Genomic DNA, 14,315 nt, shown 5'->3' on the forward strand with positions numbered 1-14,315 from the left:
TTGTAATTCCCATCAGATAGAGAGGCCACAAAGGAGATACTGGCTCCAGGGTTTATTTTTTCTAACTGGACAGGATTTTCATATGCTTTTCTCGCCATGTGCTCCAATAGTGGCTTGCTAACGAAGTGCTGGAAAAAATCAGAAAGAAATTATTTGAATATGAAACTTTAACTGGTATGCTGACCTATAAATGTGTTAATAACACAAGGATTTTACACACAAGTCAGCTTGTAATGTGTACGATTAGAAAAACAAACCAACAGGACTAAAATTAATCAAATTAAATGAAAAATCAACCAGAAGAATGAGTCTTCAAATGAGAAAAATAAAAGATACTTACAATCCGAGCCAATTTCTTGAGAATGTACGTACAGGTATTGAAACTGTGCTGATTCTCTATCAAATAATCAATCACACTGTTCAAAAATATTTCGTGATAGAATATATCATCCACCCAGACATATTTGTTGATCAATTTTCCCACCAATCCTTCAATGTCATCAAAACTGAAACGGTTCAAATTCTGAGAAATCCACATGAGTGTTCGTTTGAGAAGAATTCCATGTACGGAGTTGAGAACTTTGCAGTTTGCAATAGACATGACAATGCTCTTAGCATTCCTCTCAGTGTATTCAATATTATTCCTTTCAACCAGAGTGTCTATCAATTTATTGGACACATCTTCTGACAGTTGTTTTCTAGTGGCAAATGCCAACATGTCTATTAAACTTGCATTGGATTCTGAATTCACTCAAATATTTATGGACACAAATAAAAGAGATCATTTTTAAGAAATGGCGGACTGCACAGTCTGTTCAATAGTTATCACGGTACTTATGGCCGGAGGCCACAAGTGAACGTATTTGGATTAACCTCGGATTAAGCAATCTAATTGGTTGATTTTAAAAAAATTTCAGCCAATCAGATCGCTAGAACCGAGTTTAAACTCACTTTGTGGCCCCCGACCTTACTAAAATAATTTAGAATACACGAGAGCTCCTGGGTTGATCTTTTCTAACTGGACAGGATTTTCATACGCTTTCCTAGCCATGTGCTCCAATAGTGGCTTGCTAACAAAGTGCTGGAAAAAATCAGAAAGAAATTATTTGAATGTGGAACTTTACCTGATATGCTGACCTAAATGTGTTAATAACACAAGGATTTTACACACAAGTCAGCTTGAAATGTGTACGATTAGAAAAACAAACCAGCAGGACTAAAATCAATCAAATTAAATGAAAAATCAACCAGAAGAATGAGTCTTCAAATGAGAAAAATAAAAGATACTTACGATTCGAGCCAATTTCTTGAGAATGTACGTACAGGTATTGAAACTGTGCTGATTCTCTATCAAATAATCGATCACACTGTTCAAAAATATTTCGTGATAGAATATATCGTCCACCCAGACATATTTGTTGATCAATTTCCCCACCAATCCTTCAATGTCATCAAAACTGAAACGGTTCAAATTCTGAGAAATCCACATCATCTACTTACCTACTTACATAGAGTGCCCCTCCCATTTTTTTCAGCACCACCAAGCTGACCAAAGAAGATCACTCGCGGAAGATCGCCAACATTTTCGGGCTGGACGACACGAACGCCCCTAGTGTTTCCAAACCGAACCAGAAACCCACCACCACCTCTTCTAACGCATCCGATTGGTTGGGCCTCAAGGACAGTCCTAGTCCGCAGAAAAAGGCTGGCGGAAATTTGGGAAGACCAGAAACTCTCTCAGTGTATTCAATATTATTCCTTTCAACCAGAGTGTCTAGCAATTTATTGGACACATCTTCTGACAGTTGTTTTCTAGTGGCAAATGCCAACATGTCTATTAAACTTGCATTGGATTCTGAATTCACTGAGATTTGGTCAGGGTTTACGCTTTTCCCGGAATGATTCCATGACTTTTTGGGCGACTTGCATGTTCCACAACTTTTCCAGGTCGCGTATAAGCCCCGTTGGTACTTTTTTCCAGGAGGACAATGGGATTCCTATTCACTTGAAAGGCGGACTGTGGGACAAGATACTCCTGAATTTGATCATAGTTGAACTGGTAGGAGGTTTCGTGTATGGCATTTACTGGACTGTCAAAACCAAAATAATCGATGGATTGGTTGATTTCAAAAAATTCCAAAAATTTCAGCCAATCAGATCGCTAGAACCGAGTTTAAACTCACTTTGTGGCCCCCGACCTTACTAAAATAATTTAGAATACACTTCGTTCCAATGTGCTCTCTATTGAACAACTGCTACGAGATTTGGTCAGGGTTTACGCTTTTCCCGGAATGATTCCACGACTTTTCGGGCGACTTTCATATTCCACAACTTTTCCAGGTCGCGTATAAACCCCGTTGGTACTTTTTTCCAGGAGGACAATGGGATTCCTATTCACATAAAAGGCGGACTGTGGGATAAGATACTCCTGAATTTGATCATAGTTGAACTGGTAGGAGGTTTCGTGTATGGCATTTACTGGACTGTCAAAACCAAAATAATCGATGTTCCGTGGTACTGCAGCAGTCAGAACAAGGGTGATTGAAATACGGAATAAAAACTTGACATGTATCATTTTGAGTATTTGACAAAAATTAAATATTTTTAAAATACCAAAAATGATTTTGGGTGAGTAAAAACACTTGGCTTTATGTTTTACGTATATTTTTATTAAATTACAGATGGATCCATTTCGGCTGTTACGCTTACGCCATCATCAGAGTATTATTACTAACTAAATCTTAATCTAGAAATCCAGATTAAGATTTAGTTAGTAATAATACACTGATGATGGCGTAACAGCCGAAATGGATCCAATCTGTAATTTAATAAAAATATTCGTAAAACATAAAGCCAAGTGTTTTTACTCACCCAAAATCATTTTTAGTGTTTGAATTGTTTTACCAAGTGTGTGTACCAACAAATAATCATCTGTAAATAATGAAAATAAACGTAAAACATAAAGCAAGTGTTTTTACTCACCCAAAATAATTTTTAGTGTTTGAATTGTTTTACCAAGTGTGTGTCCCAACAAACAAGTTAATACAAACTTATTCCTTTCTTTGATGAAAAACAGAAAATGACATTTTCTGCTTCCTCATATTAAAGAGGAAAAAGAGATCGTTACATTTGATCCCCGGTGCTCGGTCATGGCATAATACTCCATCGCTTGGCTAGGATATAATTGATCACTCCCTGTTCTGGCTCACTCCGGCTTTGACTCCGGTTAAACTGACCCGTGTTCAACTCCACCAGGAGAACCGTTTTCAAATTGTGAAACTGGTTCGGTGATATCTTCAGTTTTCGGCTCAGCTGGAAATGAAATTTAGATTTAGATTAGATAGGAATTTTTCGTCATGATTTTTTTTTTTTATATATATTCATACTGTCCTGTCTAAACAGAATCAATTGAACAAAATTTTGTTTTACACGGTCCCGGATAGGAGAAAGCCAGCCGTTCCAAGAACGAACCTTATCTGTTTAGGATAAAAACCGCCCGGGGCGGGAATCGAACCCACGACCTAGCGCTTACTGCTGGCACCGGTCGCTATGTGCATTTCTATAAGTATCAAAGCAATAATAATGAAAAGTAGCGACTGTAGGTACACCGTGTAAATATACACCGTACGAGACGAGAACACTCCACCAAAGTCCGTGACTGAGTCGATACTCGATATCATCCTAGCTGGGTTTGCACACCGGAGGTCCCAGATTCGATTCCCGACAGCCAACAGTGCTTCGGGATGCGATTCCGTGAGGACAATCGAGTATAGGGTTACCTACTCGATTAAGTAATATTACCATGTGAAATTGAGTATCTAAGACCTGTGGACGCATTAAACCAGATCAAAAAGATTCGTCTTCGGTCTCGGATTGGCTTACATGACCCACAAATAGTGCAGAAATGTTGAACAGGAGAGCGCCACTGGATCCTCTTAGAATGTGTCCCGCATATCTTAATTTCCTTTGACGATGTCCAGCAGTTCAAACTTTGGTTTTCCTATCATTCTCAGGATGGTTTCGTTGTTAATTTTATCATACCACTGGTATCAAAGCAATAATAATAAAAAAGTAGCAACTGTAGGTACACCGTGTAAATATACACCGTACGAGACGAGAACACTCCACCAAAGTCCGTGACTGAGTCGATACTCGATATCATCCTAGCTGGGTTTGCACACCGGAGGTCCCAGATTCGATTCCCGACAGCCAACAGTGCTTGGGGATGCGATTCCGTGAGGACAATCGAGTAGGTAACTTAAGTTATCTACTCGATTAAGTAATATTACCATGTGAAATTGAGTACCTATCTAAGACCTGTGGACGCATTAAACCAGATCAAAAAGATTCGTCTTCGGTCTCGGATTGGCTTACATGACCCACAAAATAGTGCAGATAATACCTAGTTAATTAACCAGGTTAGCATGAATAAATTTATTGATACCTCTACTCATAACTGTTTTCCCATCTAGGAGACGGAAAAAGATCTATCGGACCCACTTGGTGACATTTCTCTGGATGATGAATTCTATGGAATCTCCAACACCCCCAAGCCCAGGTAAGAGTTAAGCATGTTAGTGGTAGGTACACTTTGTCAAACTTCAGCACTTAGTATCATTCATTAATTCATTGATGGGCGACAACGTGAGCGTTGGTTGCCAAAACTGATGATACCGCAGCTCTGTATGAGTCTCGATCTGCTGCTAGATGTTTGAGTTCTTCATGTGTGCCTAGCCTCAGCCATTCCAGGATATCTTCTTCCCACAGTCTCCTTGGTCTGCCTCGTTTTCTTCTTCCAGGAATAACTCCATCAATAATGTTGAACAGGAGAGCGCCACTGGATCCTCTTAGAATGTGTCCCGCATATCTTAATTTCCTTTGACGATGTCCAGCAGTTCAAACTTTGGTTTTCCTATCATTCTCAGGATGGTTTCGTTGTTAATTTTATCATACCACTGGTATCAAAGCAATAATAATAAAAAAGTAGCAACTGTAGGTACACCGTGTAAATATACACCGTACGAGACGAGAACACTCCACCAAAGTCCGTGACTGAGTCGATACTCGATATCATCCTAGCTGGGTTTGCACACCGGAGGTCCCAGATTCGATTCCCGACAGCCAACAGTGCTTGGGGATGCGATTCCGTGAGGACAATCGAGTAGGTAACTTAAGTTATCTACTCGATTAAGTAATATTACCATGTGAAATTGAGTACCTATCTAAGACCTGTGGACGCATTAAACCAGATCAAAAAGATTCGTCTTCGGTCTCGGATTGGCTTACATGACCCACAAAATAGTGCAGAAGCTTCGTCATCGGTAAATACCTACCTACATAGAGTACAATACCCATCTACTTACCTGCTTACATAGAGTGCCCCACCCATTTTTTTTTCAGCACCACCAAGCTAACCAAAGAAGATCACTCGCGGAAGATCGCCAACATTTTCGGCCTCGACGACACAAGCGCCCCTAGTGTTTCCAAACCGAACCAGAAACCCGCCACCGCCTCTTCTAACGCATCCGATTGGTTGGGCCTCAAGGACAGTCCTAGTCCGCAGAAAAAGGCTGGCGGAAATTTGGGAAGACCAGAAACGGCCTCCAATCTGGGGGCACGTCAGGAAATGACCTCCAATTTGGGGGTACATCAAGAAACGATCTCCAATTTAGGGGCACGTACAGAAACAACCGCCACTTTGGGAGGACGTCAGGAAAAGACCTCCAATTTGGGCATTCGTTCAGAAACCACCAATTTAGGCGGCGGATCCACCCGTCGTAACAGCGAAGCCCAGGTAGCGACCAAACCCAAACCGCTTCGTCAGGAATATAAATCGCTGGATTTGGACTTCGGATCGGACAAGGAGGATGATTTGGGTGGCGGGTTTGCTCGGGGTGTTCAAATTAAGGAGAACCTCATAGACCCTGGCCTGGCGAGAGGGTCGCGAAGGTCTTCGCTCAAGGTGGACAGTATTTTGGTGAGGAGAAATGAGCAAGGAGAGGGAGCAGGTGAAGAAAATGAGGGAGCAACTTGAGGTAAGAACTGTTTTCTTTGTAAAATTCATTGGGATTAAGGGACCAAACTGATGAGCTAAGGACTAAATTCCAACTTCGACAATCTAAGAAAAGTACTCTAGTACTATAATTAAGTAGGGGCACGGTTGGTCCACTGGTAACATGTTTACTTGCAATGCAGAAGGTCCCGGATTCGATTCCCGAAGAGACACTACCTAATAAAAAACAAACGAGATAGAACTCACCAAGAAAAGTCCTAAGGCGGCCCAGTCTACACATACATAGTCGACGACCCTCGATCGATGCAAAAAATAAAGACAACTTTTTTCGCCGGCCGCCGACTAATACAAAAACATACACAAATAATACAAAAACATACACATTCCGATCTGGGTCTTTCTTTCTTTTCTTTGTATAGGGCTAACAGGGACACATTGGCAACTTAGATATTTCACTTATTTTCCAGAAAATGCGCGACCATCTTCAAAACGACCAGGAAGCGTTGGGCGTCGAACGGCTGAAACTGGCGACGGAGAAGTCCAAAATCGACGTCCTCCTCAAGATGAACAGTGGCGTAGACCTCATCCAGTCCAAAGCAGAGGCGGAGTCCATGATGCAAGTAGCCAAAGCGACCATAGCCAGCGTGAGAGACACGAAGGAGAAACTGCAGGATGAGAAGGCGAGGCTGATGGATTTGGAACAAGAGGTCACACTACGGGAGAGAATGGCGGAGAAACTGATACGTGTAAGTTGATGGAATATCGCAAAAGTCAGGTGGTAAAAAAAAAGAAGAAAGACCGCACTGAACGGAGAGCAAAAAGATCTATGCTCCTTAATACTCTCCGCTCCTGTTTTGGGCCAAAGGAATTAGTTCGTTATTTTTATTTTAAGAGGTTTGAGAGAGGGAACTGAACCAAAGGAAGTCTTATCGTGCCGAAAGCGGTGAGAGAATGAAGGAAGGATAGGAGAAAGCCAGCCGTTCTGAGAACGAACCCTATCTGTTTAGGATAAAGTCCGCCCCGGGCGAGAAATCGAACTGGCGATCTAGCGCTTACATGGCAGACGCGCTACTTTTGAAACGAACTAGACTGACGGAAATAAATTCCAACTACCTAATTCCTTTCCATCTTGATGGATGCCTCGGTAAATTTGTGAAGCTCCATATTGACCTGGTACACCACCTGCCTCGGTGGTGTAGTGGTCTAGGCGCTCGCCTGGTAAATAGGAGGGCGTGGGTTCAATCCCAGCCGAGGTATGGAATTTTATCCTCATATTTTTTTTTTTTTTTTTTTAAAAGATGAGGGTTTACCCGCCGTTTTTACGACACAGGCCACAAGCGTCTATTGTAGCAGTTGTTCCATTGCTACGAAATAAAAACGGCGGTGGAACACTCATCTTAAAAAAAAAAGGCTAGGAAGAAGAATACTGAAGTGTCAATAGGGTTCCCGTAAGAGCCCTGTTCCGGAGTTCTACGTTCACTGAGCATTGTGTACAAACTGACTATTGCATAGTAGGTACAGGTAGGTAGGTATAGTGCTTTTTTTAACGTTATTTACAGAGGGAAACTAATTAGACGAATGAGGAAAAATACAGTCCCGTCATCTCGACAGTTTAATATTTACTTTCAGATCTCAAACAACAGCCTATCAACATCGCTGCTGACTCGAAACCAAACGCCACATCCCAAGTCAAACTTCAAGAGACGATGCCAGGCGTTACAGCAAACCCACCGCAATTCGAAAGCACGGATCAAACAAACTCCATAGAACCAGATCAAAACAAACAGGAGCCAGCGGATCAAGAACCGCTGAAAGAAATGTCACCGGAAGATTCGGATGACCATCTGATCCAAGATCTCCAGCGAAGCGTTGGATCGGTCATCGATATCAAATCGTACAACCGCATGGTTCAGGATCGTCAAGAACCGCTGAAAGAAATGCCACCGGAAGATTTGGATGACCATCTGATCCAAGATCTCCAGCGAAGCGTTGGATCGGTCATCGATATCAAATCGTACAACCGCATGGTTCAGGATCAGACGCGGTTGATCAACACGATGATTCGACAGCAGAGTGATTGTATGAACCGGCTGATACAGATTCTGTAATACCACTGATGTCCTATTATTTACCATTTACTACCCATTATTCTATGATTTCAGACAATCATTGACCCAAGAAGCATAATTACAAGACTACGGGCTGAAAAGGACATTGAAAATGATTGAAGTGCCAAATTGGGTCTTTTGTAAACAAAAAGGTCCAAAATTTAATAATACAAAAACATACACATTACGATCTGGGTCTTTCTTTCTTTTCTTTGTATAGGGCTAACAGGGACACATTGGCAACTTTGACTACCTTGAATCTTACTCCTGTGAACAGAACAAAGGCAAAAGAGGGTATGAGCAAAAAGTGATGTGATAGATTTCATAACTGAGAGCCAGAAAAGTTGAAATTACATTGATCATTCCAGCTCTGCAGAAAAAAAACTACTTAGGTATGTACTTCTGCCATATATGAAGAACTTCTTTTCTTGAAAGTATAAGAAAATGACATTACCAAAGTATTTTACAGCATTTTAATTACTATCCTGATGTTCTCTCTTATTATTAATTAAATTTACAATCTAGATGTGACAGATTGGAACAACAATATAGGGAAGTAGAATGTCACAATGGTGACTGAATAGAAGACAAAGGATCATTGAAAACATTCCAGCTTTTTGAAGTTACCAGACTTCAAATAAGAGAAATCTTCTCAACAAAGAAATAGAAAATGACATTACCAAAGTATTTGACAGCATTTTAATTACTATCCTGATGTTCTCTTTTATTTTTAATTAAATTTACTATCTATTAGATGTGACAGATTGGAACAACAATATAGGGAAGTAGAATGTCACAATGGTGATTGAATAGAAGACAAAGGATCATTGAAAACATTCCAGCTTTTTGAAGTTACCAGACTTCAAATAAGAGAAATCTTCTCAACAAAGAAATCCAACACTTACCGGGAATATCTCCAACAGCGTGACCTTTACGACCAAATCCAGCTACCAATACTTCGTCATTTTCTTCAATGTAGTTCAGACAACCATCCCGGGGTACAAAAGCTGTGATTTTCTTTCCGTTTTTAATCAACTGTACTCGGACACACTTTCGGATGGCAGAGTTAGGCTGCTTAGCTTCTACACCACTGCAATGAAACAGAAAGGAACTTGTTAACAAAAGATATGGGTACATGGAGGTTATACTATACTATAGTGCTAAGCAAAAACACTGTATGTCAAAAAACCCTACTTTTGGGAAATTGAGTTTAAAGAATTCAATCTATACAGCAAACATATGTTTTAGACATACGGCAAAATGTTTTAGTCGTTATGGGCTTTAGGATAAAGAAAGAAAAATATAGGATCAAAATTTAGGAGCATAGGAACCATTTGGCAGCAAAAACCAAAAATCTTTTTTTTGTCATACGGCGTTTTCACTAAGCACGGCAGTAGTATACATGGAGGAGGTTGAAATTATTGATAGGTATCGATAAAAATACCAAAAACCATTGATTTGATCCACCATAATTCAAGGACTGCATCTGCAGGTTAATTAATGTTAAACTGTTACTATTGATTTTAAATAAACATGTACAAAGCTAATTTGAAGAAGGTTAACACAACCTTCAAGGCTGTTTGACCCTACACCTAAGCCTCGGAGTGAGGCTTGAGTAAGGTGTTAGGCGATGCACGAAGCTCAAAGACTGTACAGATGAATCTATCAAGGATTAACTTACACTTTTTCCAAAACAATTCCTTTAGCGTGAGAGGCACCTCCGAAAGGATTGGCCTTCCATCTTGTTCCCAAGTGAGCTTTTTTGTAGTCTTTGTCAGCCCATCTTTGTACTCTTCTGTTGTTGACGTGCTTACGTGCAGTACGAATACCACGGGGTTTACCTGGAAGAAAATAAGGTAAATTTCGATTGTTATAGGAAAGCGCAAGGGAGATGGGGACAGGTTTGAGGTATAGACAATAGCCAGATGGACTTTGACAGAACTAGACCCCTGAGGAACGGTTAAAAATCGTCCTAATTATGCTGCTGGACACGTTATAATGTGTAGAATACGAAAAGAGCATCTATTAGCAAGGTTTTAAAGTAAAACTTACCCATTTTTGAAGATTTTTACAGGAAAAACCTCTGCAACCACGACTGCACGGTGAAAAGAGTGCACGATTTTTGAAATTTGTTTTGATTATTTTTGTGCTCGTTGAATTTACCACGAGAAACAGCGAAAATGAAATCAACAGAGAAAAATGGAGCGATCGTTGCACGGTTCGTGTAAACGAATCTTTTTCAAAACCAGTGGCGGATCCGCAGAAGTTTGTGGTTGCTGGGTGATTATTTATATTTTACTAGCTTCACACACATCATTTTCGAGATTTGGGATTTCGGAGTTGTGGGTTTTCCGGATTTTCCAGTAGGTTGCAGATTTTCCTCGATTTTCTCTTTTTTTCCGGTAATTCCACACTCTCGTAGATAATTTTCAATTTATTCTAGTGAATTTGTTCTTCAGAATGTGCCTAGACTTATCGTAGACTCGCTCATTCGCCAGGTAAATATTGATGAAAAGACATGGGGGAGATTTCTGGGCAGGGGTTAAACGCCGCTGCCGGTAGGAGAAGGACATTTCCATATTGCTTTCCCAATCACTACCCATTGCATTGGTTTGAAGTAGGGTTCCCAGTTACTCAAGTAGTCCCCAATACTGGTGAAAGCTAACCGCAGTTGATTGCTCTGAGGGTGAAAGAGGGACTACCTATAGGGCTACTGAAAATGAATGATGAAACCGTGATAAACAGGTAGTTCCCCATGTACGATGAAATGATAAACAGAGAGCTCCCACAACACTTGAATCTCAGAGCTTAAATTTTACAGTCCTGGATAAACATGGATTCTAAGAACCTGCTTTGAAATGGTTGTGTGCTTGGCATTTATTATTTTCAGATTGAATTCCACCCAATTAGATCTCAATTTAGTATTGGGCTGTGAACCTCAAGATGGAGTTCACGTTAGAGTTTCAAATCTTCTATGGCATCATAGGATTCAGCTGGATTGTGTTCCTGTTTGAATTTTATCTGTCAATACGACAACGGAGAGTTTATCATGAAACTACCATCGTTCCACATCAGATTGCCCATGGTATGGATGCGGAATCTTTTGAGAAATCCCGAAGATATTCTTTGGACAAGAATGTGTTCTCCATGTTCAAAGAAACAGTGTCCAATGTTATGAATACGGTAAGTTTTAAATACATATAAAATTAATTAACTAAAAAAATGATTTGAATAATTTGTTATTAATTTCATTCATTAGGACAAGACAAAACATTGAACAAATAAAAGGTATGATTACTTGAGCAGCTTCAAATCTGAGCGGCCGTCAGGAAACAGCTGTGAATTTGGCAGGTTCCAGTTTTGGGGCTCGGCCAGAAACAACTGGCAGTTTGGGAGCACGTCAAGAAACAACCGCCAATTTGGGAGGCCGTTCAGAAACCACCAATTTAGGCGGCGGATCCACCCGTCGTAACAGCGAAGCCCAGGTAGCGACCAAACCCAAACCGCTTCGTCAGGTTGATACAGAAGCTGGCTGGGGTACAGAGAGATGATGTGGGTGGGTATGGAGAGACGGTGGAGGACGGGGAAGAAACTCAGGTTAGTGATAAAAGGTAACCGATAGAGATCCGATTAATACAGTAGAGAAAATCAGAAATCTCACGCAAATTAGTAGGTACTTGAAACTTCAATCGAACGAATTATGTCAGATAAATGGTCAGGGTTGGTTCAATGATGGGTACAGCGCCCTTACTTGTCATGAAATCCGGGTTTGGTATTCCAGACGGTTGACCCGGTATTACAATCGCTGTGGGTAAAGAAAACGTCAAATTTTATCAAAATACGTATGGAGGAATGATGATGAGTTTTCTAGTAAGATAAACCACGTTCTTTTTCAGGTACAAAACAAGGACCTGCTCGCAGAAAAGAAAACCCTGGAGCTATCCCTGAAACATGCCACCATGATCTACGAGCATCAGCTCACAATTCTAGACACCAAATACAAAGACACGATAGCCATGCTAGAAGAGAAGAGTGCACATAGAATGGCTATGAAACAGGAAGAGTTTGACGTGAAAGTGGAGCGATGGAACGACATGGAGCTCCAGTATAAAACACAGATCTTAGAGTTGAGCATAAGGCCTCACTCTAGCCTTAATATGTGGTCAATGCTGTTGTTGTTAATGTTGGCAACTACATCTCCGTTTCCAGGCCCAGGAGCTGTGCCACCTCTACAGGATTGGTCCATAAGGCTGTCGGGTCCAGGATGGTTGGAAGGTCTGGGCAGTTGATCTGCCTGGACAGTGGTCAATGCTGAAGGCATTCTTTGCTGCTTAACTCCTAACCCTTGTTCCTTCACCTTGATTTCCAGACGTACGGGTTCTTTGTTAAGGATCAAATCAAGAGTTTCATTGTAAGCCTCATCCTGTCCATTCCACTGACCGGTGCTGTTGTGTACATTATCCAAGTGGGTGGGAACATGGTTTTCCTCTACCTGTGGGTATTCATTATTCTCATGTCACTGTTCCTAATGACCATCTATCCGGAATTCATTGCTCCGCTGTTTGATAAGTATACACCACTGCCTGACGGAGAACTCAAGTCCCGCATTGAACAGCTGAGTGCCAGTGTCAAATTCCCTCTGAAGAAACTCTATGTTGTTGAAGGTAAAGTATTTATGACCAAGTACCTGTGTTGTCTAGAGGAAAAATATGTTGTATGATACGAACCTTTTTTATTATTATTAATTTCGTTTTACATACCTAGGTAGAATTAATTGAGGAAAATAATAATAAATAATTTGTGGGCACTAAGAGAAATCAAGAAGAGGAAAAATAGACAAAAATGGGAGATATATTGGTTGGTAGGTATCCAGTATTTTTTTAATTAGATCTGAGGTGAAAGGTTACAGTTAGGTACCCTAATTAAAATTGATATCAAAACGACTTAGGGCAGAATGCACAGTCGTTCCTAAATGATTTAGGTTCCCTTTTTCCTTAAGATTTCCTATTTCCTTAAGGTATCCATTTTCCTATGTTGTTTATTTTCTTCTGTTTTAATACTAATGGCTAATGGCGTTTGTCATCGGCCACTTTCGATTTTTCACCTATCAATTTTTGTTTAAAAAAGGTTTTCCTATTACTAACAACTTCATTTTATGATCAATTAATTAAGAAAATATACAAGAAAAACTAAAATTACATTGTTCACTTGGTCAGATTCACATTGACAGCTCAGAAATGAAAAAAATAATTTCTAAATTTTCTTCTCTTTTATTTGGATACTAATCGCGTTCATTTGCTATCGACCAGTTTCGATTGATTTTTGGTTGCTATGGATACGATATACACTGGAATGCAAAAAAATTAGGACAGTTTTCATATTTTAGGAAAGCACTAAAAAGAATCCCTAATCATTAAGGTACGACTGTGCATTCGGCCCTTAAAGTACCTATATTGCAAGTATTTAGGTTCAATTGTAGATGCAGTGCACAATCTGAGGAGCATTTGAAGTTTGAAGAAGGACCTACGCGGACAAATCGCGCGCAATATTAGGTGGCGCCGACACATGGTCCAAGCAAATTTATTTTAATTTTTCTTACAACTTTCATTGAACTCTTGTAAAAAATTCCTCGTCACCAGGTTCGAAAAGGTCTGAGCATAGCAATGCATACTTCTACGGTTTCTTCAAGAACAAACGCATTGTCCTGTTTGATACTCTGCTGAAGGACTATGTTCCTCTGAATGCCGACAAGAAGGATAAGTCAGGAGACTCGGAACCATTGATCTCAACCGAGGGGGCAAACAAGAAAGGGTGTGACACGGAGGAGGTGCTTGCAGTTCTGGCCCATGAGTGAGTATAGTGACAGTAATTTTATTATATTATTGAAGGAGAAACAACTTATGAAACAGCATAACCTTATAGTTTGGCCATAGCGCGTCAAAGTCATATATGTATTATGTTTGTGGGATGCATAGGCCATGTTTTTTTTCTCCCCTCGTCCGGAAATCGAAACCCGCGACGCATAGCGCTTACGAGCAGGCACGCTATGAGTTTATGACCCTTGTGAAAGATTGGTCGGTGAAACTAATACATATTATTGCGGGTATCAATATAGAAAACGGAACGAAAACAAATTTAGAAGTATATTTCGTTTTCCTTACAACCCATAGTTAAAATTCATAGTTACCGATCTT

General features: G+C 40.3%; 2 protein-coding genes across 2 annotated transcripts; one reads left to right on the plus strand and one right to left on the minus strand.

Moving 5' to 3' along the window:
- Positions 1-8,250: 8,250 nt before the first annotated feature.
- Positions 8,251-10,290, minus strand: LOC103510983 (40S ribosomal protein S23). Its single transcript, XM_008475691.3, has 4 exons — positions 10,174-10,290; positions 9,803-9,962; positions 9,027-9,211; positions 8,251-8,388 (listed from the first exon to the last, which is right to left on the minus strand). The coding sequence occupies exons 1-4, from the start codon at positions 10,175-10,177 to the stop codon at positions 8,306-8,308; spliced, it is 432 nt and encodes a 143-aa protein (XP_008473913.1). The 5' UTR covers positions 10,178-10,290; the 3' UTR covers positions 8,251-8,305.
- Positions 10,291-10,442: 152 nt separating this feature from the next.
- Positions 10,443-13,971, plus strand: LOC103510993 (CAAX prenyl protease 1 homolog; the record flags this gene model as incomplete). The annotated part of the gene is given in 6 exon segments (XM_008475701.2): positions 10,443-10,619; positions 11,012-11,304; positions 11,451-11,636; positions 12,018-12,259; positions 12,487-12,785; positions 13,761-13,971. Coding segments are annotated over 5 exon segments (1,178 nt in total), but the record flags the coding sequence as incomplete, so codon positions are not given.
- Between the last annotated feature and the right edge of the window lie 344 nt (positions 13,972-14,315).

This window comes from Diaphorina citri, unplaced genomic scaffold (genome assembly GCF_000475195.1).
Source record: "Diaphorina citri unplaced genomic scaffold, Diaci psyllid genome assembly version 1.1 scaffold662, whole genome shotgun sequence".
Lineage (NCBI taxonomy): Eukaryota > Metazoa > Arthropoda > Insecta > Hemiptera > Psyllidae > Diaphorina > Diaphorina citri.